The following is a 25,321-nucleotide window of genomic DNA, read 5'->3' on the forward strand; positions in this document are numbered from 1 at the left end:
CTATATAAACCACATATATTTAAAGTTAGCACCAATCATCTTTTAGGTTTACATATGCAGAGAAAACATGTGGTATCAATGTTATTTTCATGTTACAGATGAAAAATTACCAGGAAAAGCACAGGTGGGTTATACAATGTCCCCAGAGCTCACATTTGGTCAGAGTGCACCTGTGTACCTGGGCCTGTGCTTCTCACCACTGGACCTGACTTCTCCTTGAACCAAGCCCAGCACACAGTGGGTGGCACCTAGTGAGGTTTGCAGAACCTTTTCTCTGTAATGAGAACATGATGTGATGTGTACACACTGCTGTGACTACCTAACAAATGTAAAGAAAAGCACATTTTCTACAGTTGCATTTTCTTGAGTGTCATACATATTTTATATTGGTGTCTATCTTGTCATCAATCTTTAACCAATTACTCATCCGCTTATTGGCAATACCCTTTTGAGGCATTATTGCTGCATAATAAATACTGCATAATGAATGTGTGCAGTTGAATAAGCACTGAAGCCGAGCCTGGTGGTGCACACCTGTGGTCCCAGCTATGCAGGAAGAGGAAGGAGGATTGCTGCAGACCCAGGGTCTGAGGGTGCAGAGAGCTGTGATCTTACCACTGAGCTCCAGCCTGGATGACAAAGCAAGACCATGTCTTCAAAGGAAAACACGTCACTTCACATGTGCTCACCTGTGCAGCCCATATAACCGTCAAGATACCAATGAACTACACTTAAAAGCTTCTGTCTCTTCCCAATTCCTGCCTCCCAGTCATTTCCCTCTTATTGTACTGAGACAAACTTTCATCTTTGTTACTTTAGATCTATTTTTCAAGATTTTGTTAAAGTGAAATCTTGTAGCTTCAATTTTACTTCTGTGGCTTCTTCCTCAGCCTAATTACTTGTGAGTCAGTAATTTGGTTGTGTATTAAAATGTGTTGATCCTAATGAGGAGCAGCATTGCAGTGAATGAGAGCACCCCTATTATTTATTTATAAAGGACCATAACATTTATGTTATTTCTAGATTTTAGTATTAAAAATGAAGTTTATAGTCAGCATGGAGATACAGGCATCCAAGAAAAGTATGTTATTTTACAACCGATTTTACTGAGCTGCAAATTGGCGTGTTTTCTTTAGTACATCAGATTATTGATGTTATAGGACAAACAAGAGGCCTTACATCTTGAGAAACTCAGTGATTAACAAAAACAAACAGGGAGAGAATATGACCGTATGTAGGGCAGAGGCCAGCAAATGTCACATAAGATAAAACAAGATTAAACTGAACATTTTATTTAAATTATTTAAAATTTAGTGCAGTGAAGTTATTGTTTAAATTCTCAGAGCACGCACAACTGAGGGATTCCTCCTGCTACTGAAACCTTTTCTGCCAGGATTGAGGATACGTCACAGAAATCTCCACCCTCTACCTCCCGAGATGCTTCTGTGTGGGAAAACGGAACAGCAGCTGTGGCTGAAATGCATCCAGACCCACCTCCCCTGCCACCACTGCATTACCAAAGCTCTCACCTGCAGGGGCAAAGGCGCTAACACCTCTGTGTTGCTGGCACTGGAGGAACTCATAGAAACTGGAATAGAAGAAAGAAAAGCTCCAAAGCTCTGTCCATTCTCTTAGGAATGACAGCCTCATCTCCCACCTCCTCTCATTTCCTCAGAAATAGCAGCCTCATCTGCTGGGAGGGGCAGAAAAGTGAAAGCTGAAGACATCAGTGGGAAGACTTAGTGGCTGCTGGAAGATCTGAGGAAAAAACAACCAAGGAGAGACTCTCCCCAGGAGAAAGAGGAAGGCACATGGATCAGCATTGCACCTGCAGGAGGCTCAGGGATACATGAAGGACACACCCTGAGCCAGGACTGTGATGTCAGCCAGCAGTGTGCCCCCTCAGAAAAGCAGAGAGTGCCCATTCAGTGCATCCCTTCCCAACTCATTTTCAACACTCAGGACCACGTACCTCTTGCATGACCTGGGGGATCTGAAAGGCAGAGTCTCTCTGTTTAGCACAGGATTAAGGCCCAAAGCCAAGCAGGAAATAAAATGAAGATGTCACTGGAGGAATCTGAGTGTCTGGTATCTGCAGAGGAAACACACTTCAGTTCTGGCAGCCACTGGGACAATGACTTTCAAATGTATCCCTGATTAGTTTCACACAATTTTCTACAATAAATGCCTAGATAAGATAGGGTGTGATCATCTACAAAAGTTGCAATAATCATAAAATAAATAATTAGAGGTCACAAGGAATCTGAGAGAAGTATCTGGGGAACATTAATTTTGAAATAATTTGCTTAAGTACTTTTAAAACATTTACGCTTGATCCCACAGTTAGTCTACATGTAACTCTTTAAGAAATTGCCAGCATGTGTTTAATTTTACTAACACTTTATTAATGTCATGCTTGTGAATGTATAAAAGAACAGAGAGTAGCTCTTCTTAGAAGTATTGATAAAAGTCCAACTTAGCAAAATACTTAGAGAGATTTATTCTGAGCCAAATGTGAGGACCATGACCGGTGACACAGCCCCAGAAGATTCTGAGTAGCTTATAGGAACCTGTCCTTGTCAGGGGTATCGGAAATTATTTGCTGAGGTAACCACATTGAAGTTGAGACTTGAAAGATGCCAGATTCCTCTCTGAAAACCTTTTCTGTTGACACCATAAGTAAACTTAGCAGAAACAAATGTTAGCATTTCTTCTATGTTCAAATTCCCCACACACTGGGAGAATAAACTTTGGGGACTTATCTTTACAAACAAACAGTCTAGTAGATTTCTAAAGTCCTTTACAAACCCAACGATTCTGATTAGTTTGCAGATTATGCAGAACATTCCACATAATAGGAATCTGCAGTTAGCTGGATTCCCCTGCATTGGGGTTTTCTCATGTTTAATTTATGTAGATACAGAATACTACAAAACCTGTAAGGGGTACATGTGATATTTTGATAAAAGTGTATTATGTGTAGTGATCAAATCTGGGTAACTGGAATATCCTTCAGCTCAAGAATCGATTATTTCTTTGTGTTGAGAACATTCTAAATCTTGTTTTCTACTTTTTTAAAATATACACTAAAATATTAACTGTAGTTGTCTATGTGCCATTTCAGAATTTCCACCAGGAAGGAGTGAAAGTTCCTAGGAGTTTCTCAGCTTCCTCATCACCATTTGGTATTTTCTATACTGCGTGTTTTAGTCATCCTAATAGGCTAGTAGTATTTTTTGAATCTGTCTCGATGATAACATGGTTTTTGTATTCAGTTTTGCTTACATGATGAATAACATTTACTGATTTGCATATGTTGAACCAACCTTGCATCCCAGGAGCAAAGCCTACTTGATCATGGTGGATTAGCTTTTCAATGTGCTGCTGTGTTCAGTTTGTCAGTATTTCACTGAGCAATTTTGCATTAGAAATAGTGGCCTAAAGTTACCTTTTCTTTTTTTTTAATTGAGTCTCTGTCACGGTGTGTTATCAGAATACTGTTCCCATAGAATAATACAGGCAGTGGTCCTTCCTCCTCAGGTTATGGGAATAGTTTCAGTAGGATTGGCGCAACTCTTATTTAAATCTGAAAAAAATACTGGCTGTGAATCTTTCTGGTTCATGGCTTTTTCTGGTTGTTACCACCTGTCTATCTTGATGTCTGACCCTTACCTAAGCCAGTAGTAATCACATTGAATTCAGATAAAGCTGAATCCAATCCAATGTTTATTGTAGTTCTTAACAACTTTACTGGCTCACTTAACTTCGGGAACATTTCTTCACCAAAAACAGTTTCTCTGCCAATAATATTTAAGAATTTCTGTTGGAAATTTTTTCATGTATTTTAGTGATGAAATTTATTTTAAAACAACGTTGACCTCTCCACATGCATAAAGATCTTTCTTACTACTGTTGAACGGGCCAGCAACCCTCTATTCCTGCTGCTTCCCTCTGCATACCTGACTGTGTGCAAGACCTCCCCGGACCTCAGTTCTCTATTGTAGAGGGAAGCTTTGAGAAATGTCAGATCTACTCAGTGCTAAAAATAGAAAATGCTAATGGAAGCTCCTTTTCCCATTGACATGTTAGGCATGTATTCCAGTGGCTGCCTTTATCCCCACATCTGTCCCAGAGCCTCCGTTTATGTCACTTCCAATGAATTTTGTGTTATTTTAAACATAATTATAATAGATAATAATTTTAAATGTTCATGAGTCACACAGTGATGTCTTGATACATAAAATATATAAGGGCCAGATTAGGGTAATTAGCATATCCATCATCGCAATCCTTTTCCTTTTACTGAGAGTATTAACATACTTCTTCTACCTTTTTTAAACTCCATATTACTGTTTACTATATTCATCCCACAGTGGTAAATGATACTATAATCTATTCCTCCTACCTAACTGTAATGTTGCATTCTATAACAAATCTCTGCCTATCTCCCCCTTTCCACTACCCTTCCCAGCCTCTAGAATTCTCTGTTCTAGTCTCTACTTCTAACAGACCTTTTTTATTCTTTCTTTCTTTTTTTTTTTTTCTTCCACATATGAGTGAAAAAACAAGGTCTATTACTTTCTGCTCCGGGCTTACTTCATTTAACATAGTGTTTTCCATTTTCACCCTCATTGCCACAAATAACAGGATTTCATTTCTTATGGGTGACTAGTATTCATCATGTATCTGCACCACATTATCTTGAACCATTCATCTCTTCTCCAGCACCAGGTTTGATTTCATATCTTGGCTATTGTGAAAGATCCTGCCATATACATTGGTGTGCAGAAATCTCTGACATAATGATAATGATTTTCATTTTTTTGGGTAAATTTGCACAATTGGAATTGCAGGATCATAAGTTAGTTTCATTTGTAGTTTTCTGAGTTACTACCACACTGCTCTCCATAGTGACTGTACTAATTTACATTCTCCCCAACAATGCATAACAGTTTTTCTCTGAATCCTTACTAGCATTTGTTAGGATTTTTCTTTCTTTTCTGACAACAGCCATCTTAAGTGAGGTGAGATGATATCTCCTATCATTCTGCAGGTTGTTTACTCACCATGTTGATTATTTCTTTTTCTTTGAAGAAGCTCTTTAGTTCAATTAAATTCCATTTGTCTATTTTTGTTTTCCTTGTATTTGAAGTCTTAGTCATATTTTATTTGCCTAGGCCAATGTCCTGAGAATTTTCTCCTACATTTTCTACAAGTACTTTTACAGTTTCTCTTTATAAATTTAAATATTGAATTCACAGTTAATTAACTTTTGTCTGTGCTGAGATGGAAGTCTGGTTTTATTCTTCTACACGTGGCTATCCAATTTTCCCAGCACCGGTTATTGAACAGAGGGTTGTTTCTCCAGTACCGCACTGTCTTTCTGAGTATATCTGTGTAGTTTGATTTGAAGTCAGGCAATATGGTGCTTCCATCTTTGTTCCTTTTTCTTAGGATTGCTTTTGCTAGTCAGGCTTTTTTTTTTTATTCCATATATATTTTAGGATTTCTTAAAAAACAGGTAATTATATTGGTTACTCGATAAAAATGCATTGCATATGCATATTGTTTTTGGTAGTGTGTTAGTCTATTTTGCATTGCGATAAATCAATACCTGAGACCAAATTATTAACAAAATTAAGAGGCTTATATGGCTTACAGTTCTGCAGGCTCTATGAGAAGCATGGCCCCAGCATCTGCTCCTTGTGAGGGCCTCAGGAAGCTTACAATCCTGGTGGAAGGCAAAGGGGAAGCAGAGTGTGTCACATGGTGAGGGAGGCCCAGAAGAGCGGTAGAGGGTTGGCAGACTGTTTTTAACCAACAGATATCACAGTAGCTAATACAGAAATAATTCACTAATTACCATGGAGTAGATACCAAGCCATTCCTGAAGGATTTCTCCCCATGGTGCAAAAACTCCTAGTGGGCCCCACCTCAAATATTGTAGATTACCATGAGATTTGGAGGGGACAATCATCTAAACTATATCATTTTACTGTTACTTCCTATCATCTCAAGTCCTTCTTAGAATGCAAAATCATATTTTAAAAAAACAGTTCTCAAAACCTTAACGTGCTCAACCTCCAGCTGAAAATTCCAAAGTCTCCTCTGAGGCTCAAGGCAATTCCCTCCAGCTGTGAGCTGGCAAAATGTTTTAAAGAGTTATTTACTTTCAAGGTGCAATATTGCCACAGGCATTGGGTAAATATTGTCAATTAAAAAGGAGTACATTGGGTGGGCAAAGGCACGGTGAACAGGCCACTCACACACCTAAAGCCTAGCAGGACAGATATTAAATCTTGAAGCTGCAAAACAATCGATCTAGACTTTATGTCCTTCAATCAGGGCACATGGGAGATAGGGGGTCCTAAAAACCTCAGGCATCTCATCCCTACCGCTGGGCAAAGCCCATGTGGCCACTTTCACAGGCCAGAGTAAAGTGCCAGAAATTGTTCCAGGCTAAGAATGCAAGCGGCATCTGTCTCCACCATTCTGGGGTCTTGAGGGTTGTGGCCACATTCCCACAGCTTTACTATGAAATGCCCTAGTGGAGACTCTGAATGGGGGCTCCGACCACATGTTTCCCCGTCTTTGGCACCGCCTTAGTAGACGATGTTTGACGTGGATCCAGCCCTGCAGCAGGTTTCTTCCTGGGCATATAGGATTCCCTACACATCTTGTAAAATCTGGATAGAAATTGCCCAGCCTCTTTTACTCTTGCATTCTGCATATAGGCTAGAATCCAGCTATCGCAACACCATTCACTGAATACAGGAGAAGGTCCTAGTGCTGTCTGGTCTCGCACACACACGTGGGACTCACGGGTGGGCCCAGGTCTTGACAGCCCTAGCTATTGGTGCCCAGCATGGCGAGGCCTGGGCGGAAGTCGGGCGGGTCATCGAACTTCCGGTCCCGCAGCTCCGGGAAGCTGTTCACCTCCACCTCCAGGTGGCGCTGTGGGCGTTTCCTCTCCTCAGTGTCTTTAGGGAGCGACGTCTTTCTTCCGGGTTTTCATTCTCTCAGTCACCTCGAGCTTCTCAGAGACACAGCTGCGCTCTGACAGGAGCTGAGGTGGGATTTCACTTTGTTTTCGGGGACCTTTCAGCTCCGTCTCCTGTTCTCGGAGCTCCGCCTCCAGCTCCTCCGTCCTCCTTTTGAGCTGCCTGTTCTTCTGCTCCTCCCTGTTGGTGTCCCGGCCTCTTCCCGGCTCCGCGATGGCCGCCGCCTCCTGCAGCGCCGTGGTCCGCGGGGCGTGGCTCTCCTCAGGGGCTGCAGCTGCAGCTTCCGTTCCTGCGCGGTGGCCGCGCTCTGCGTCACGGCGATCTCAGCGCGTCCTTCTCAGACTTCCGGTGCGTGTCCGCTGCCGCGGCTGAGAGGTCTTTTCATCACCGCCCTCGACACTGGATGCCGCAGCCGCAGATGGGGCTTCACGCCCAGATCACTGGGAACCGTGACTCCAGGTCTCGGTTTTCTCCCGGGCCTTGTCTTTGGGCATCTCGGCAGCTTCCTCCAGCTCCTGGAATTTCTCTGCAAACGTTGTCAGCTGCTGCTCAGAGGAAAACCCCAAACCAAACACCGTGTGGGCTCCGCTGTCGGCCCTGCCCAGACTTCTGTGGCGTTTTGGGGAAGGGCGTATTTGGTGTGATTGTGCTGTTGATGGTCGCCTTGGCCCCGCCCACGCTGACGATCTGACAACGGTTCCCTGTGACGTCATAGAAGGAGGAAACGGTGACCGCTGAGCTCGCAGGATCCGGTTCTTCCTGATGTTGGGGTCGATCTGGAAGCCATGGGCTCAGGCGAGAATGGGCTGTTGTGTCTCCGGCGCCATCAGACCAGGCGTCTCACGCTCTCTCTCCGCCACGTCTTCATCTGATCCCGGCGTGGAAGATGTGGCAGCTGGCGCTGGGGTCAGCCCGGCACCACCCCATTCCGTGGGGCGCACTGGGTGGCCAGGGCTCTGGAAACAATGATTCTAAGAGATAAATTAAGAGTAATTTCCAATAAGGAGACGTCCTCTATGTCATCTGAGAGAAGCAAGAAACATCATGGTTTCCATATAAAAATGCATGTACGGTGTGTTGGCCCTGGGACTGCACCTCCCTCTTCTCCACCATCAGGGAACGCACTGCGGGGCACACGGCTGATCCCTGATGGGCATCTATAGCCCAGGGGGGCTGCTGGCCATGCTGGACTTACTGTGCACCTCGTGGTGGTTGGGGAGCCCCATCGAATTCCCCATTTCCCCTTCTCTGCTTGTGAAACTTGAATCCTGGGCGGACACTGTCCATTGCCTCACCCGGCCTCCTGCACACTTTTCTTTCTCCCTCAGTGGCACCTGCCTTGGGGCATTTGGTCATGGCTGCTCCTATAGTTATAAACTTCACAAACGTAGAAGCCTCAGTAGCAGGGACATAACTGTAAATACACAGACCCTCCCAGGGAACGTTAGATGCAGAGGAAGCCACAGGCCGTGAAGGAGAGCAGCCCTTGACCTGCACCTGCACCTGCCCTGGGCTGCCCGGTCCTCTGTGTATCCCGAGCGCCCCCTGCTGGTTCCAGGCGCCCCTGCAGGAGGTTTGTGTTTGGACTCACACTGACTTCCCCTCACTGTGTCCCGCACAGTAATACATGGCCGTGTCCTCGGCTCTCAGGCTGTTCATCTGCAGATACAGCGAGTTCTTGGCGTTGTCTCTGGAGATGGTGAATCGGCCGTTCACGGAGTCTGCGTAGTATTTTTCACCTCCATCATACTTTATGTTGGCCACCCACTCCAGCCACTTACTCAGAGCCTGGTGGACCCAGTACATCCTGTAGTCACTGAACGTGAATCCAGAAGCTGCACAGGAGAGTCTCAGGGACCCCCCAGGCTGAGCCAAGCCTCCCCCAGACTCCACCAGCTGCACCTGACACTGGACACCTGCAAACACAGAGACATCCTGGTCAGAAACTGCCACACACACCCACTGTTTCTCTCACTGATGTCCACACACACTCAGTCTCTCTATTTCTCCATGAATTACCTTTTAAAATAGCAACAAGGAAAACCCAGCTCAGCCCAAACTCCATGGTGAGCCTTCTGTGTTAGGGGCTGATCACTGAAGAGAAACACATGGTAATCCCAAGGCTGGGGCTCCTCTCCCAGAGCTGCAGGGTCAGGGCTGGGCTGGTTTTCATCCGGAGAGGGAGGGACCTATTTGCATGTATGTTACTATATAACAAGCTCTGGGGCAGGACGCATGAGGAGAGGGCAGTGCCCAGAGCAGATGAGACTGTCCTGGGGGATTTAGATGACAATGATTGTATTTGGGAAAATGTGCTGTTTTGTTGTGAAATTGTTCAGATAAACATTTAACAACTATCACATTTTTAATTATGTTTACTTATGTGTACAAATGGTGTTATTTAGGAGTCAGTGGTTTCTTCATTTACAGATGGAAAAGTGCACCCACACATGGAGGGGCTACGTGGTGTGTCTACGGGCTCAGGTCTGCCATGAGTGAGTCCCAGTATCTGGGACTATGCTCCTCACAGCTGGCCTCGATTGCTCTTAATCAACTCTAGGACGGAGCTAAATGGGCCTAGTGTGGTTTGGAGAATTCACTTCCTGCCCTGAGATCCTGTGTGATTTTGCTGCATTTACTGAGAAATGTGGAGACAAAGTTCAGGCAGATAAATGTTGAGGTTTACCTGACATTTAACATGTTTATTTGTTCCTTCCTATCATTCCTTTCTTGTCTATAATTAAAGTTGTTTACTTATAATTAATTTTATTAGTTTTAATTGACAGATAATAAAATACATAAAATAAAATAAATATATAAATAAAATAAAATAAGATTGTGAGCATCTTCTCTACTTTGTAGTCCTAGAGGAAATAAAATTTTCATCGCTGAGTGTAATGTTAGATGTGGGCTTGTTATATGTGGCCTCCATAGTGTTGAGGTATATACCTTTTATGCATAACTTGTTCAGACTTTTATAATGAGACTGGTGAGTTTTGTCAGAGGCTCTTTCTGCATCTATCGACATGAACATCCAGCTTTCGTCCTTCAGTGTTTTAATTTGATCCATCACACTGGGTTGTGCAGGCTGAACCTTTATTGCATCGTGGAAGTAACCACAGCTGATCGTGGTGAATCACGTTTTAATGTGCTGTTGAATTTTGTTCCTCATCACTTTGAGAGGTTTTGAAACTCTGTGAATCATGGATATTGGTCTGTAGTTTTATTTACTGGTAGTGTCTTTTCCCTGCTTTGGACATAGAGCCTTCCAAAATAAGTTTAGGTGTATTATTTCCACTTTATTTTTTTGGAAATTTGAATAGAGATCCTAGTTTTTTTTTTAAACATTTGATAAAATTTAGTAGTGAAATCATCAAGTTCTTGATTTTTCCTTTGCTTTGAGCTGTTTAAAAAAATCAGTGACTCAATCTCTTTTCTCATTGGTTTGTTCCCCCACCCCTTTTTTTTTGAGACAGAGTCTCACTCACAGGCTGGAGTGCAGTGGTGTGATCTCAGTTCATTGCAACCTCCGCGTCCTGGGTCAAGTGATTCTCATGCCTCAGTCTCCCATGTAGCTGGAATTACAGGTGAGTGCCACCATGTCCAGCTCATTTCTGTATTTTTAGTAAAGGCAGAGTTTCACTGCATTGGCCAGGCTGATCTCAAACTCCTGACCTCAGGTGATCCACCTGTCTCCCTCTCAAAGTGCTGGGATTACAGGCATAAGCCGCCACACCCAGCCCAGATTTTTTATTTCTTAATGGTTCAGTTTTTATAGGTTGTATGTTTTTAAAAATTTATCTGTTTATTTTAATTTATCAAATTTTAATGAAAGAAGTCTTTATTATATGCAAAAAGTTGAAATGGCACAAAACGAACTGTTCATTACACATTATTGAGAGGAAACGACAACAAAAACAACCAAACAAGATGACGTACTAATAGTTCAAAAAGTGATTAAACGATTCTGGAAAATTGAGCAGGAAATAAAAGGCGGGTGTGAGAGAGGACAGGAGGGAGAAGAGCAAGCCAGCAATGGTTAACTGTAAAATCTTCATGAATTAAAAGACTGTCATATTTGACAGCTGCCTATTAGGCAGGCTTTTGATGTTAACTGTGTGATACAAGCCATGAACAACCTTCTAGAACACACAGTGGGAGCTTCTCAGAGAATCCACTAGCAGGAGAGGTCCCCCATCCAGTTGCCATAGGGGCTGGGAACCCTCTCATGCTGTTCTCTGGTTCTCGCTCCTGAGGACACAAACAGCCAGCGATTCCTCCCTGGGGGGAATGGAGAGGGCCCTGGGGAGGGCGTCTCTGGCAGCTCACTCTGCACCTGCCCTGTGGAGGGTTTTAGATGGGCCCAGTGCTGGTTTCTCACACTGTGTCTCTCGCACAGTAATACATGGCAGCGTCCGAGGCCTTCAGGCTGCTCCACTGCAGGTGGGCGGTGCTGCTGGACTTGATGGCTGAGATGGTGACCTGGCCTTGGAAGGACGGGCTGTCTCTGGTTTCAGAGTCACGAAAATCAATACTCCCCATCCACTCCAGGCCTTTCCCGGGCATCTGTCGCACCCAGCTGATCCAGTTGACAGTAAAGCCAGAAGCCCTACAGGAGATCTTCAGCGACTCCCCGGGCCTTTTCACCTCTGCTCCAGACTGCACCAGCTGCACCTCAGCACAGACACCTGTGTGGGAGACAGAACGTTTGAATCAGGGACTCCCTGTGCCCTCAAATCCTTCTGCTCTGTGACCTCAAACCCTGGGCAGGACTGACCTTGGAGAACAGCCAGGAGGAGGGCAAGGACGGTGGTTGACCCCATCCTGGAGAGGACAGGAAAGGAAGCCCTGAGATCCCAGCTGGGCGGTGAGGGAGACGCACTGTGGAGGGGAGCCCTGGGTTTAAGAGGGGAGCCCCCACTTGAATTTGCATAGTTGACGCCCTGGCCTGAAGGGAAGAGTCTACAGGGTTTATAACCCAGAAACGCGATTGCAGACAAAAGGCCAACTGCGCCTCCTGGGAGAGGCAGAACAAGGTCTCAATAGTTCTTTACACCATCCTCGTGCCCGTCACACTCTTGTCCGTGCTTCTGGAAGAGCCATACCAAGGCCTCCTTTCTTCCACCCCTCTCTGTGACACCGAGAAACTGGCAAATCTAGATGAAACTATGCGCATTTAAAAATTAGAAATAAAACCTGAGGAGGCAATGAAGAGAAAATTCAAAGGCACATATGCCTGATAACAAGAACAATGAAAATTACTCTATTCCCTGGCAATTTCCCATGACTGTGACTCTGGTCTGGGCACACAGTAAGGGCAGGACCACCCCAGGCCCTCAACAGTCCTCAGCTTGATTAACTTGTCAGACCCTCACCCATGAAAAATCACATGTCTTTCCTGGTCATTTTGTCTTCTAGATTTTACACTCTGCCAATTCAACATAAATAGGGAGACTTGTTTGGGTCTCTGAATTGCTGATGGACCTGAAGGGATTCCCATCGCTACACCCACCCCCGGCAGTGCTGTTTTAAGTCCTTTGTGTCAACCCCAGCTCCTTCTTGTCGAGTTCTTTCATTCTTTGCCATTTATTTTATGCTACCCACATTGTGTGGAGGCCCTTAACTCTCCCCTGTGTCTGCAGCATTTTCTTGTGAACCACACTTATTTCCTTAGCTTCTTGTGATCCAAATGGAAAGCCAAGGTGACAGAAACTACGCAGGTTCTAAAATGCTTGCAAGGTTTATTCACAGGAATTCCACCTGGGGAGCAGAAGCAAAAGGACTTCTCTTCACCACAGCACAGGCCACGACCTGTGTAAGGTGCAGGCAAAGCAATGACCATCAGCATCAATAGAAACTCCCAGCAGCAGGTGATGCAGAATGTGCAGCATTGGCCTCCCCATCTGCAGAGCCCACTTTGTATTTCAAAGAGGGGAAAAGCAGACTCATCCTCCGGGCAGAGAAAGTACACAATCTGGGATCCAGTGCGCCGGGAAAGCTGTCCCATCCAAAGCATCCCACGGGAGGTTGGGATCAGCTAAAGTCATGTGTGATGTTACTGTTTCGAGCTGTGGATCCAGCCTCCTCCCAGACATGCCCCTCCCTTCTGCAGCACAAGAAGTCAAACAGAATCTGCTGTGTCAGCCACTCGCAGTCCATTGGCTAATGTTGTTCACGTCCTGATGAGAGTAATTAATGATATTAATCATATCATAAAACGATGCCACTTTCCACACTGTTTTCCCTGTTCTAGGTTTCTAGTGGGTTCCTCTGCCAAGCCCAACCCCTGGGCTGCCTTCTGTGTGGCTACTGTGTGTTGTGTGTTTTTTTTTTCTGGACAACTGTATTCGATGGTGGTGGAGGGGAGTCTAGCAGCCTTGGCTCACAGGGCACAGTGCAGGGCTGGATGCGGCATCTTTGTATTTCATTTTAGCTGTCACAGATATGAGTTACGTAGTCAGGTTGTTCTCCTTTATTTTACTTTTCCTTATACGGGGATCACCTCCTAGGGAGCTGTGTCTATCATTTCAAATTTCCATGGATTCCCTTTTCTTTCTGCTCCTTACTGGAGTGCACACGCCATCTTATGCCATGTGACTCAGTAACCATCCAGGTATTGGATGTCTTTTATGCCACCCTTTCTCATCCTTTGACATTATGAACAAGGCTCTAGCCATGTGTCAGTCATCACGGTCTTTCTAGGAATTTCCACCTCTGATGTAATTGTGCTGAGTGTCCCAAAACCATCCTCAGGACCCATAATGGGTACAAATGAAGGACCCAGGACAAGCTGTTATTCTCATGGGTACAGCTTGACTCTAGCAGAGGAATATGAATTTTAATGAGCAAGGGCTTCAGGAGGAAGGTTCTAATAATCTGGCATGAGCTCCCAGGTGTTCTTTCCCTGAGGAGTCTCTTGTCCCCATTTCTCCCAGCGGTGATGAATGACAGCACATGTGAGGCATTGTTCACAGGGAAGCTCACCTGAGTGCTGGTGTCCAGTGCTGTTTATTGAGGCCCTTCACAGATGTGTGTGGCACCTGCATACCTGACCTCCAGCACTCAGACAAGAGCTCCTTCAGCAACGATGGGCACTCACCATAAGTCATTATGGAACAGTTAGGATACTGTGCACCCAGGATACACACACACACACATGCACACACACACACACACACACACAATTTTTAATAATAATAGTAATAATAGGAATACAGGAATGCTTGGAAGTGATGGCTGTGGTTACGACCTTGATGGTGGTAATAACTTTGCAGGTATACACTTACTCCAAACTCAATGAGGTATGTTAATTACTGTATAGTTTTATAGATGTAAACATTTCCTTAATAAATTGGCTTCAAAAATATTACCAGGAGAGTATGCCAGAAAAACAGATATCATCTCCCAGGAGCTGGATGCGGACCTGGCTTGAGAAAGGACATTTTCAGGAATATTCAGGGTTTGAACACCCCAAGCCTGCTCGGTAAACCTTTCCTGTACACAAGTCCAGGTGAGATGGAAACAGGCTGCTGGGATAAAAGGCTCAGAAGGAAGGAGAGAGGAAGTGGTGGACAAGGTCTGACCCCACGTAGGGTCAGCGTGGATGGGAGGCGCTGCTGAGAGCCTGCGGATGGATAAGAATGTGGACCAGTGGCAGGAAAAAACAAGGCAGGGGACTCTTCCTGAGCTAAGAGGATGTTTCACGGAGGGTGTGGGCAGGGACCATGCACAGGAACAGGTGGTGTCATGGAGCAGGGGAGCCATCGGGGTATAGGCCAAGGACAGAGCATAAGAAATGTGGACATTCCCAAGGGAGCAGGCACAGAAACAGCAACTGACAAGCCTCTGTCTTGGGCTCCCATCCATCTATCAGAGATGAAGTTAACTGATGTTCCCACCTGGACAGAAATGACTGCATCTTAGAGTGAGGACAAACATAAGTGGTGTCACCAGGGGAAGAAACGCTGGACCTGCCGGCCACCCTCCTCCTTCACACTTCCCGGCCTGTCTCCCATCCCCAAAGCTTGGAGGTTCTCATCCTTGTGTAGTGTGGGAGTCACGCTCAGTCCCTAGAACCCTCAGGGGGCTTCCTGACATGCTCAGCTGAGTCTAACAAAAATATGGCATTTACAAACAAGTTCTCTATCTGCATGTAGTCAATGTGCTTATGAGGCTTTAGAGTAAATGAAATAAGCTAAAAAGAGACTTTATAAGACTACAGAAAAATCAACAAATCTAAAGTTTTTTTAAAAAAAAAAACCCAGACAAATTCTTATCTAGATTAAGAGAAAAAGCGATAATCCTTTAATAATGAAGATCTGAAATAATGGAGAAAGCGTTAGAATTGATAAAGCTGAAATTTAGAAGCAGTTACAGATGATTGCTCTGACATTGTTTAAAGTTGTCTCAGTCTGCCAGGTCCTAATGGAATTCCTTGTCACAGAACCCAAGAAGGGGCATGAAACACACAGTTGTTGGTGCTCATGGGTTCTGGACACACTATCAACAATTTAAAACGCAGCAGCATAGAAAAAAAGAAGAATCTGCTTCTATGCAGTTTGCAAGTGTTCTAGACCATTTCAGGAGATTCTGACACTAGATTTATGCAGAATTATGGTAGCAGTATTTTCCTCCAAGGTAAACTCCAATAATAATAATAAATGTGACAATTGGTGTCATATTATTATTTCTATCTATAATGACGGTTATTTTTGAGGCGTGATAATTTAAATGTTCTAATTCTGAACCCACAGTTCTAACTGAGCAGAATCACTGGCAGCTGAGCTCCCCCACATGGAGACACACCTGACTCCATAAAGCTGCCCTTGGGGGTCTCTGCAAGCTCTAAGGTGTGGAGAAGCAGCTCCCACCTCAGACACAGTCAGAAAAATCTCTGCTTTCTATCTGAGGAAGGTGAGGTTTAGCGTGTGGAAAGGACCAAATATGCTCTACTCAGGATCTCTGAAGCTGAACGAAAATTAAGGAGTGAGAACCACGTGGCTTCAGCTGGGATTGAGCAGTTTCTTAAGAGAAAGCCCATGCTCTGCTAAACCCACACTCAGAACTCAGACATAACGCAGTTACTCAGTAGAAATGTGGACACTGCAGTTGTTTGAAGACTGTCTTCTTGCTCCTCTATGTCATCTGAGAGAAGCAAGAAAAATCATGGTTTCCATATTAAAAATGCATGGACGCTGTGTTGGCCCTGGGACTGCACCTCCCGCTTCTCCACCGTCAGGGAACCCATAGACCAGGTTCCCAGATCTGATCTCTGACACCCACGACCTGGTAAATGCAAAGACACGTGTCCTGGGAGCTCCTCCAGGTAGGGACTACACACAGTGGAGACACTAAGGCGCATCTGCTGCTTGGACCTGGGACTGACCCCTGATGGGCGGGATTGGCTCAGGGAGGCATCAGCGGCTTTACAGGACTTAGAGTGGATCACAGGTAATTAGGAGGTTTCATCAGACTCCTCTGATGTTTATGTCTTTGTCATCAGTTCTGCACCCACATCCCACAGTTTCCACAGCCCCTCAGCCTCCTGTGACATATTCTGCCTCCACTAGTGATGCGGTCCTTAGGGGCATACGAGAATGTTTTATTTTTTCTAATAATGAACTTGTCCAATCCAGAGACCTCTCTGGATTGTTGCAGATGCAACAAATCCTCATGAGAAAGGCTACTCGTTGGATGGATCCTGTGCAGAATTAAGACAGACCCATTTAAGGTCATTGTAGAGATTGTCATTATTTGCCAACTGAATGCCTGCTTCTCTACGTCCCCTGAGAGAAGCAAGTAAATTCGTGGTTTCTAGATAAAAATCCATAAACAGAGTCCCATCCCTGAGAATGCTCCTCCCATTCCTCCAACATTAGGAGCCCATGACCTGGCGCCAGCTGCTGCTCTCTGACGTCCATCACCGGGTTTAAAGCAAACACACATGTGGAAGCTGCTCACAGAGAGTGACTGAGCACAGCGGGGGTGAAAGGATGCAGTGGCTGCGGGGCACAAGGCCGATCCCGGATGGGCACCTATACCTCAGGGGGGCCTACTGGCCTTGCTGGATTTAGTGTGGACCACATGGTAGTTAGGGGACCCCGTTGAAATCCCCATTCCCCTTCACTGCTTCTGCAACTCAAATCCTGGGCGGACAGTGTCCACAGCCTCACCCGGTCTCCTGCACACTTTTCTTTCTCCCTCAGTGGCACCTGCCTTGGGGCATTTGGTCATGGCTGCTCCTATAGTTATAAACTTCACAAACGTAGATGCCTCAGTAGCAGGGACATAACTGTAAATACACAGACCCTCCCAGGGAACGTTAGATGCAGAGGAAGCCACAGGCCTTGAAGGAGAGCAGCCCTTGACCCCCACCTGCACCTGTCCTGGGCTGCCCCGTCCTTTGTGTATCCCGAGCGCCCCCTGCTGGTTCCAGGCGCCCCTGCAGGAGGTTTGTGTCCGGGCTCACGCTGACTTCCCCTCACTGTGTCTCTCGCACAGTAATACACGGCCGTGTCCTCGGCTCTCAGGCTGTTCATCTGCAGATACAGCGAGTTCTTGGCGTTGTCTCTGGAGATGGTGAATCGGCCCTTCACGGAGTCTGCGTAGTATGTGCTACCACCAGTACTGATAGCTGAGACCCACTCCAGCCCCTTCCCCGGAGCCTGGCGGACCCAGTGCATGTCATAGCTACTGAAGGTGAATCCAGAGGCTGCACAGGAGAGTCTCAGGGACCCCCGGGGCTGAACCAAGCCTCCCCCAGACTCCACCAGCTGCACCTCACACTGGACACCTGCAAACACAGAGACATCCTGGTCAGAAACTGCCACCCACATCCACTGTTTCTTTCACTCATTTCCACACACAGTCTTTCTAGTTTTCCATGAATCACCTTCTAAAATGGCAACGAGGAAAACCCAGCAAAGCCCAAACTCATGGCGAGTCTCCTTTTTCAGCCCTGAAAACTCATTGGAAACACCTGTGAATCCTGGGGCTGGGCTCCTCTCCCAGAGCTGCAGGGTCAGGGCTGCACTGATTTTCATCAGCAGAAGGAGGACCCTATTTGCATGTCTCCTGCTATATAGCAAGTTCTATGGTGGGACACCTGAGGAGAGGGCAGGGCCCAGAGCAGGTGAGAGTGTCCTGAGGGAGTTTGGAGATATTAATAAAATTGTGGAAAACGTAGTTTCTTATTAAAACTTTGTTCTGTGATATATTCTTCAAAACTATAACTGTACATGCATTTTTAATTTAAATATAGTTTTATTGAGGTGCAATGGACCTATGAAAACTGCATATATTAAACCTAGCTAGCATCAGTCGTCTTATCATGCTGTGTAGTATCAATGTTATTCCCACATTACAGATGTAAAATTACCAGCAGAAGCACAGATGGCGGGTACAGTGTTACCGGAGCTCACATGTGGTCAGGGTAAGCCCGGGTATCTGTGCCTGTGCTTCTCACCACTGGGCCCGACTGCTTCCTTAGCCAAGCCCAGCACACGGTGGGTCACCCCTAGTGACATTTTCAGAATCTTCTTCTTGTAATGGAAGTGTGGTGTGATGTGCGTGCACTATTGTGTTTACATAATGAGTGTAAAGAGAAGCATGTTTTATGCAGGTGTATTTTCATACATGTCAGACTTTCTTCATGTTAATGTCTATTTTTCCATCACGCCATACTGAACTAATTATCCATTCACTTGTTTGTGACACTCTTCTTGAGACATTATTGCTATAGGTAAATATTGCATAAAGTGTGCTGTTTAGTAAGTTCGCAAGCCGAGCTCGGTGGCACAAACCTGTAGTTTCAGCTACTTAGATGGCAGATGCAGGAGGATTGTTGGGATCAGAAGTTGGAGGATACATTGATCTATGATCCCACCACTGCAGTCCAGCCTGGGTCGGAGAGTGAGACCACATGTCTAAGGAGAAAAACAAACAAAATGGAACGTGATTCCACTGGTTCTCACCTGGGCATCCACAAGAACCATCCAGATAATGAACAAACAAACCACACTTGCAAGTTTCCTCGTGCTCCTCTGCAATTCCTCCTTCTCAATTCTTCCCTCACCATATTTTGAATCAATATTTCATATGTATTACTTTAGTTTTGATTTTCAAAAATTTATTATACAGAAATTATATAGTATGTGTTTTATCTGTGTGGCTTCTCACTCATCTTGTGATACAACAATGTTGACCCTCGACAGTGTGTCTATTCTAATGATGGATGTTATTGGAGCAAATTAGCATGTCATTACTGTTTATCTGTGTATCTTCTTGATATTTGTGTGTTTTCCAGTTTCTGAGTATTACACGTAAATGTGCTACTCAGCTTGGAGATGTAGGCATCCTATAAAAATATGTTATTATTCCTACAACATCTACCAACTTTAGTCATCTGCAAATTAGCCCATTTTCTTAAATGTACCAGATGTTTATGTTACAGGACAAACAAGATGTCTGAAATCTGAAGAGAGATGAGGACTTGGAGGGAAAAAAACAGGAGCAGAGAATAATCGTATCTGGGGCAGAGGCTGCCAAATGTCATTTAAGGTAATACAAGATTAAAGTAGACATGTTCATTGGGTGGTCTAAATTTGAGTGTGATAGATGAATTATTCTTTAAATTCTCAGGCTGTATACAGTTGAGGATTTCCTCCTGCTACTGAAGTCTTTTTCCTCAGTACTGGGGAAAGATCAGAAAATGGGACAGTTCTGTCTGGGAGAACAAAACAGCAACTACAGCTGAAATGCATCCAACACACTCTGTGTCACCACTACATTGCAAGAGAAATTATCAGAGGAGGTGAAGCACCGAAACCACTGTTCCAGAGACACCGGAGAGAGCAATAAGAGCTAGGAGGGGAGAGAGGAATCCACCAAGGCTGTTTCCACACCCACCCCCGTCTTCCCTGAGGAACAACAGCTTTATTCTAAAGGAAAAGGTAGCAGAGAGGAAACTGAAGAAATGAGTGGGAAGATACAGTGGCTGCTGAAGGAACATCTGGGGAACAGTGAAGAGACTCTCTTCCCAGGAATGGGAATAAGATGCATGGATCAGCATTTCACCTGCAGGGGAAACAGGGACACTGGAAGGGCACAGGCTGACTCAGGACTGTGATGCCTGCTGGTGTTTGGCTCCCCCAGAAAGACAGAGAATGTCACATTCAGTCAACCCTTCCTGCCAGGCTGACAATTCCCAGGTCCATGTGGCTCTAGGATGACCTGGGGGAGATGAAAGATACAGAATCTCTCAGGTCAGCACAAGGATAAGGCCCAAAGCCAAGCAGGAAGCAAAACCAAGGTGTCCCTGTGGGAATCTGAGTGTCCGATGGCTGCAGCAGAAATGCACTTTAATTCTGGCAGCCCCTGCAAGAATGAGTTTCAAGTCACTGAGTCTCGTTGATTAGATTCATGCGATTGTCCACAAGAAAGGCCTGGAAAAGGTAGAGTAAAATCATCTACAAAAATCAAAATGTCATAAAATAAAATAATTATTTGATGCAGGAATTCCCATAAAGGTATTTGTGTTCACCACAATTTTGTAGTAACCTGGATAAGAACTTGGAAACATTTATACCTCTTAACACCATCACGTTGGGCTTAGAGTTGCAACACAAGCATTGTGGGAGAAACAAAAATTCAGTCTTCAGCAGCAAATTTTATCAATCAATAATTTTTATTTACTGTATTTTCTTAGAATAATTTGCATTGATTTTTAGTGGTTGAGATTTTCGTTTTTTTAACCAGATGTGATTGTTTCGATGGAAAAGGTTGGGTCCTCATGCCAGCATTCTGGTAATTAAATAACTCTGTTCCTATTTGTGTTTGAAGCTTCTCCACATTCTGAATGTTTCTCTCTTAAGCCGATTGCTGTGGTGGAATTAATCTGTCCTCCCTCTTTGGTGTTATCACGTGGTTATAAATACACTTCTCCAGGTTTAAGGTAGTGAATCCACCTGTCCTTTACTTGGCTTTATTATGGTACCTTCCTGTGTATTTTATGCCTTTTAGGCAAATGTTTTGTATATTTTTTGATAGTTTCAGATTTTGAAGAGAGCTCCTTCTAGTAGGGTTTGTCCTCAGGCCCAAACTGCCCTGTCTCCCACTCACTGATCTGCATTCTACCAAGCCTGGGTCTCCTCCTGCCATCTGCGGGGCTCTCTCTCTGAACAGTGTTCTGCCACCCACTGTGTTTTCTGGTCTTCACACATCTGGGCCTCTCTGGGTTTCAGGCTCCCTTTCCTCAACTCCAAATCTACCTGGTTCTACTCAAACCCTGCGGCCTGGAGCCTCCCTCAGGGAAGTGTCTGAGTGTGCATTCATCAAAGGGCTCCTTTCTATTATTTTCCCTCTCTCATTGGGCACTGCCTTTGTTGCCTGATGTCAAACAGCTTAAAATGTGTTTAAGAAATTGCACCGTGTTTTCCTGTTATTTCTGGAGGCAGGATACATCTGGTCTCAGTTGTGACACCTTGTTTGAACCTGATCATCTTACACACAGATATTCAAACTAATTTTATGATGTCTACTGAGAATTTGCCATGGATTGTTTACATATAGATATTCAACCCTAAATTCCAACAGACATTTTTGTCAAAATCATAAAGTGTATATATATAATATACATTACTAATATACATTACATATAAGCTTTATATACACAAAGTATATATACTATATCATATATATATTATATAATGTATAGTTTATAGAGTGTATATATATGGCATTTGGTGCATATATATATATATGTGTGTATATATATATATGTGTATATATATATATGTGTGTGTGTGTGTATATATAGTATTTGACAAAATGGCCACATGGTTAGGGTTACACACGGAGGCTCTGCCCCATGTGGGTCCCTGCTTTGGCTGGTTAGGGTTAGTGTTTCCATCCTCAAAGACACTGGCACCGTTGATGTTTATGGCCTGCCACACCCTCTATCTGTCCCTCAGTGTCCAGAATGGTGAAGCAGCCCGACAAAGGGGTAAAATCTCAAATTTTCTTATGGAGGAGACAGAAATATATATAATTAACATTTTATCTCATTTTTAAAATACTGAAAATATCTACAACTGCCACATGAGAAAAGGAGAAGTTCTAAAATTCCACAATAAAAAATTCTATTTATCTTTCATTGAATTTGTCCTGTGGAAATACTGAGAAACTTTCAAAGACACTGGCCCCAGGGGGCTTTATGAGGCCCTGCCCAGAATGTGACCAGGCACGGATGTGAGGGATCTCAATCCTTGTGCTTGGCATTTTCTCTCCTCCATAGAAAAATTTGAGATCTTCCTCCATTCCTTTTATGAAAGGATTTACTCTGCAGAGATAACTCATATAAACCAGAATCCTAGGGCGCTAGTGCAGCCCCTCAGGAACTGAGATGGGAACAGAGATCCCCCCAAAGTACTCCTAAGAAGCAACTCTCATGTCTTTCTTATGCAATCTGAGTTTTAGTCTGCAGTGCGGGGCAGCAGGTTTGGAGGGTGATGACACCAATGGAGAACACTGGAGTTGTGGGAGGGAAGACCTGGGAAAACAGGAAGGCTCCACCCCAGGGGAAGGGCAAGAACACACAGACCAGCATCTCATCTGGGGAGGGTCAGGAACACTCGCAAAGGCATGCCCAGACTCAGGTCACAGTGTCTTTTTAGGAATATGGACCTAGGAATATGGACACTTTAGTGTAATGCCTTATAACAATTTAGAAATTGTCAGTTAAATAAAACATTGAATTCACCTGAGGGAGCTGAAAGAGATTTTTCTGGAGGACAGAACAAGGTGAAGAGACAAAGTCAAGCAGAAAAGACAAAGAAGGTATCACTGGATGATCTGTATTATCTGATGGACATAGAAGAACAGATTTCAATTCGTTTTTAAAACCTTCACGTCAGCCTGTAGTAATTTTATATGATAAAATAGTTGGTCTCATCAATGCAGTGTTATTATCCCCTTCAGGGATGAGTGTCCATGGGGATGAGGCAGGTGGGGGAGTTCTAGTCATAAAGGCAGGGGAGATGGTCCGTTGAGGTGTTCCTGGTCCTTCAGAGGAGAATTGCCTCTTCCACACTTTCAGCCAATCTTCATTCCCTTGGGAATGTCGTCACTGTGCCACAGCATGACGGGAGTCATTTGGGGAATGAAGCTGCCTCTGTGGATACATTAGTGGGAAAACCTGTGAAAAAGCTACCCAGATACATGAGCCATCGAATTAGCCAAATTGGAGCCACTGACATTGAGGCTACTTGTTCCATAAATTTATAATTTTCCTATTTGTTCAGCAGTTCACATTGTCTTTCATTACTCTCTGCTAAAATGGCACAATAATAATCTAAATTCATTTATATGAAAAATAGCTAATCTGAAAATCAGAACAATTTCCAAGTGAAGTCAATGATTGTGCTTTGTAACGTGCTGAAGAGGGGACATGGATGGATACTACGAGTGTACTCATATCTATTTTTATGTCAAGATTAAAAATATTTTGCATATCTCTTAGGTAAAGTCCGATTGAGATACTTGTTTTAAGACTATGTATTGATAGATAACACCTCAATAATAAAAGTAGAGGTTATTAACAAGTAATTCATATTACCAATTCAAGCTTTCATTTATGATATATTTCTCTACATGTTGTGACATCAACTGAGAAGACAAAAAATAATGCATTTATTAGAGCTTTTCAATAAAGTAAAGAACAGGCTTAAATGTGTATGTTTCCAGAGTAGTAATATCTTTGTAATATTTTGCAAATAGGATTCTTTTTTTTTTTTTTTTAAAGTGATGTGGCCAGAGCTGAAGAGCTGTGTGTGGATAGACTTGAAGTTGAGAAGCTGTTGAGAAGCTCTCAAAGTCAGCAGAACAAGATATAATATAAGGGCAAGGAGAATAAGAGAAGTTAATGGAAGTAAGGGCACTGCAGAAAATTGACACTTAATAACTGATTGAAAATGGGCCAAAAGTGTGTTAGATTGGACACCTTTGCCTGCTAGGACCAGAAAAATCTCAAACTGGTTTAAATAATAAGGGCATTGATTGGCTGATGAAAATGCAAGCCCAGAAAGGAGGCAGGCTTCAGCATCAGTCTAATCCAGGAGCCTGGCTCCATTTCCCTGCACTTCCCTGCTGCCGTTATCTGCATCCTCAGGCAGCTTCACCAACATGGTAATAAAATGGTTAAAATGCTATAGAATTGCTGGCTTCACAACTGCACAGCAGTTCACCCAGGAAAGGAAAGAGATGGACTTTTCTCCTGGCTCATCCCCTTTATTTATATATATATATAGTGTGTGTGTGTGTTTTGGTTGTTTGTTTGTTTTTTTTTTTTTTGAGACAGAATCTCAGTCTGTCACCCAGGCTGGAGTGCAGTGGTGGGATCTCAGCTCACTGTAACCTCCACTTCCCCAGTTCAAGCAATTCTCCTGCCTCAGCCTCCCAACTACAAGCCTGCACCACCACGCCCGGCTAATTTTGTATTTTTAGTAGAGACAGGGTTTCACCATGCTGGTCAGGCTGGTCTCAAACTCCTGACTTCATGATCCACCCACCAAAGCCTCCCAAAGTGCTGGGATTACAGGCATGAGCCACTGTGCCCACGTTTCATTCCCTTTTTTGAATGTCATTTTTTTTTTTAATGTTGTAAATGGCATACTTAAATTTTCATTTTCCAGTTCTTGCTAGCATTTGCTTATTAGTTCTTTTTTTTTTTTTAGGGAAAAAGAGAAAAAGAAGGGGGAAAAAAAGAAAAAGAGGGAAAAAGGAATATTACTTCATTCCTAAAATGGGTTTCAATAATGGCCGATCAATATTTTGAGTGTTTAAAGTGGTTAATGCATATTTTATGTGTTTAAAATGGAGACCTCTATTGTGTTTATTTGTTCTGGCTCTGAGTTCAAATCCTGGATATCGTTATCAATTTGTTGTCTCGTTGAATCTAAATCTCACTATGTGTCTTATGTATCTGGGTGTCAAGATCTCTTATTGTTACATTAATCCTTTTACCCTTGTATCCTTATAGCTTTGAAATCTATTTTGTCAAATGTGAAAATTGCAACTCCTGCTTTTTATTTATTTATTTTTGCTCTCCATTTGGTTGGTACGTTTTTTTTTTCCAACCCTTTATTTTGAGTCTATGTATATCTTTGGATATACCGTTGGATTTTGTCTGTATCTTTTGATTGGGAGATTTGGTTGATTTAACTTTAGGGTTGCTGCCATTTGATATTAACTGGCTATTTTGTCCTTTTGTTGATAAAAATTCTTCTTTATGTTAATGCTCTTTACTTTTTGGTGTATTTTTAGAA

The 25,321-nt window shown here is 43.8% G+C and overlaps 2 pseudogenes and 1 gene segment (V, D, J or C); all 3 read right to left on the bottom strand.

Annotated features, from left to right (window-relative positions):
- Window positions 1-7,427: 7,427 nt before the first annotated feature.
- On the bottom strand, window positions 7,428-8,807 carry LOC128931003 (homer protein homolog 2 pseudogene; annotated as a pseudogene).
- Window positions 8,808-11,378: 2,571 nt separating this feature from the next.
- LOC103795991 (immunoglobulin heavy variable 5-51-like) lies at window positions 11,379-11,881 on the bottom strand. The segment is given in 2 exon segments: window positions 11,379-11,689; window positions 11,779-11,881. Coding segments are annotated over 2 exon segments (357 nt in total).
- A 3,401-nt stretch (window positions 11,882-15,282) lies between these two features.
- LOC128931026 (immunoglobulin heavy variable 3-48 pseudogene) lies at window positions 15,283-18,043 on the bottom strand (annotated as a pseudogene).
- Between the last annotated feature and the right edge of the window lie 7,278 nt (window positions 18,044-25,321).

Source organism: Callithrix jacchus, chromosome 8, assembly GCF_049354715.1.
Source record: "Callithrix jacchus isolate 240 chromosome 8, calJac240_pri, whole genome shotgun sequence".
NCBI classification, from domain to species: domain Eukaryota; kingdom Metazoa; phylum Chordata; class Mammalia; order Primates; family Cebidae; genus Callithrix; species Callithrix jacchus.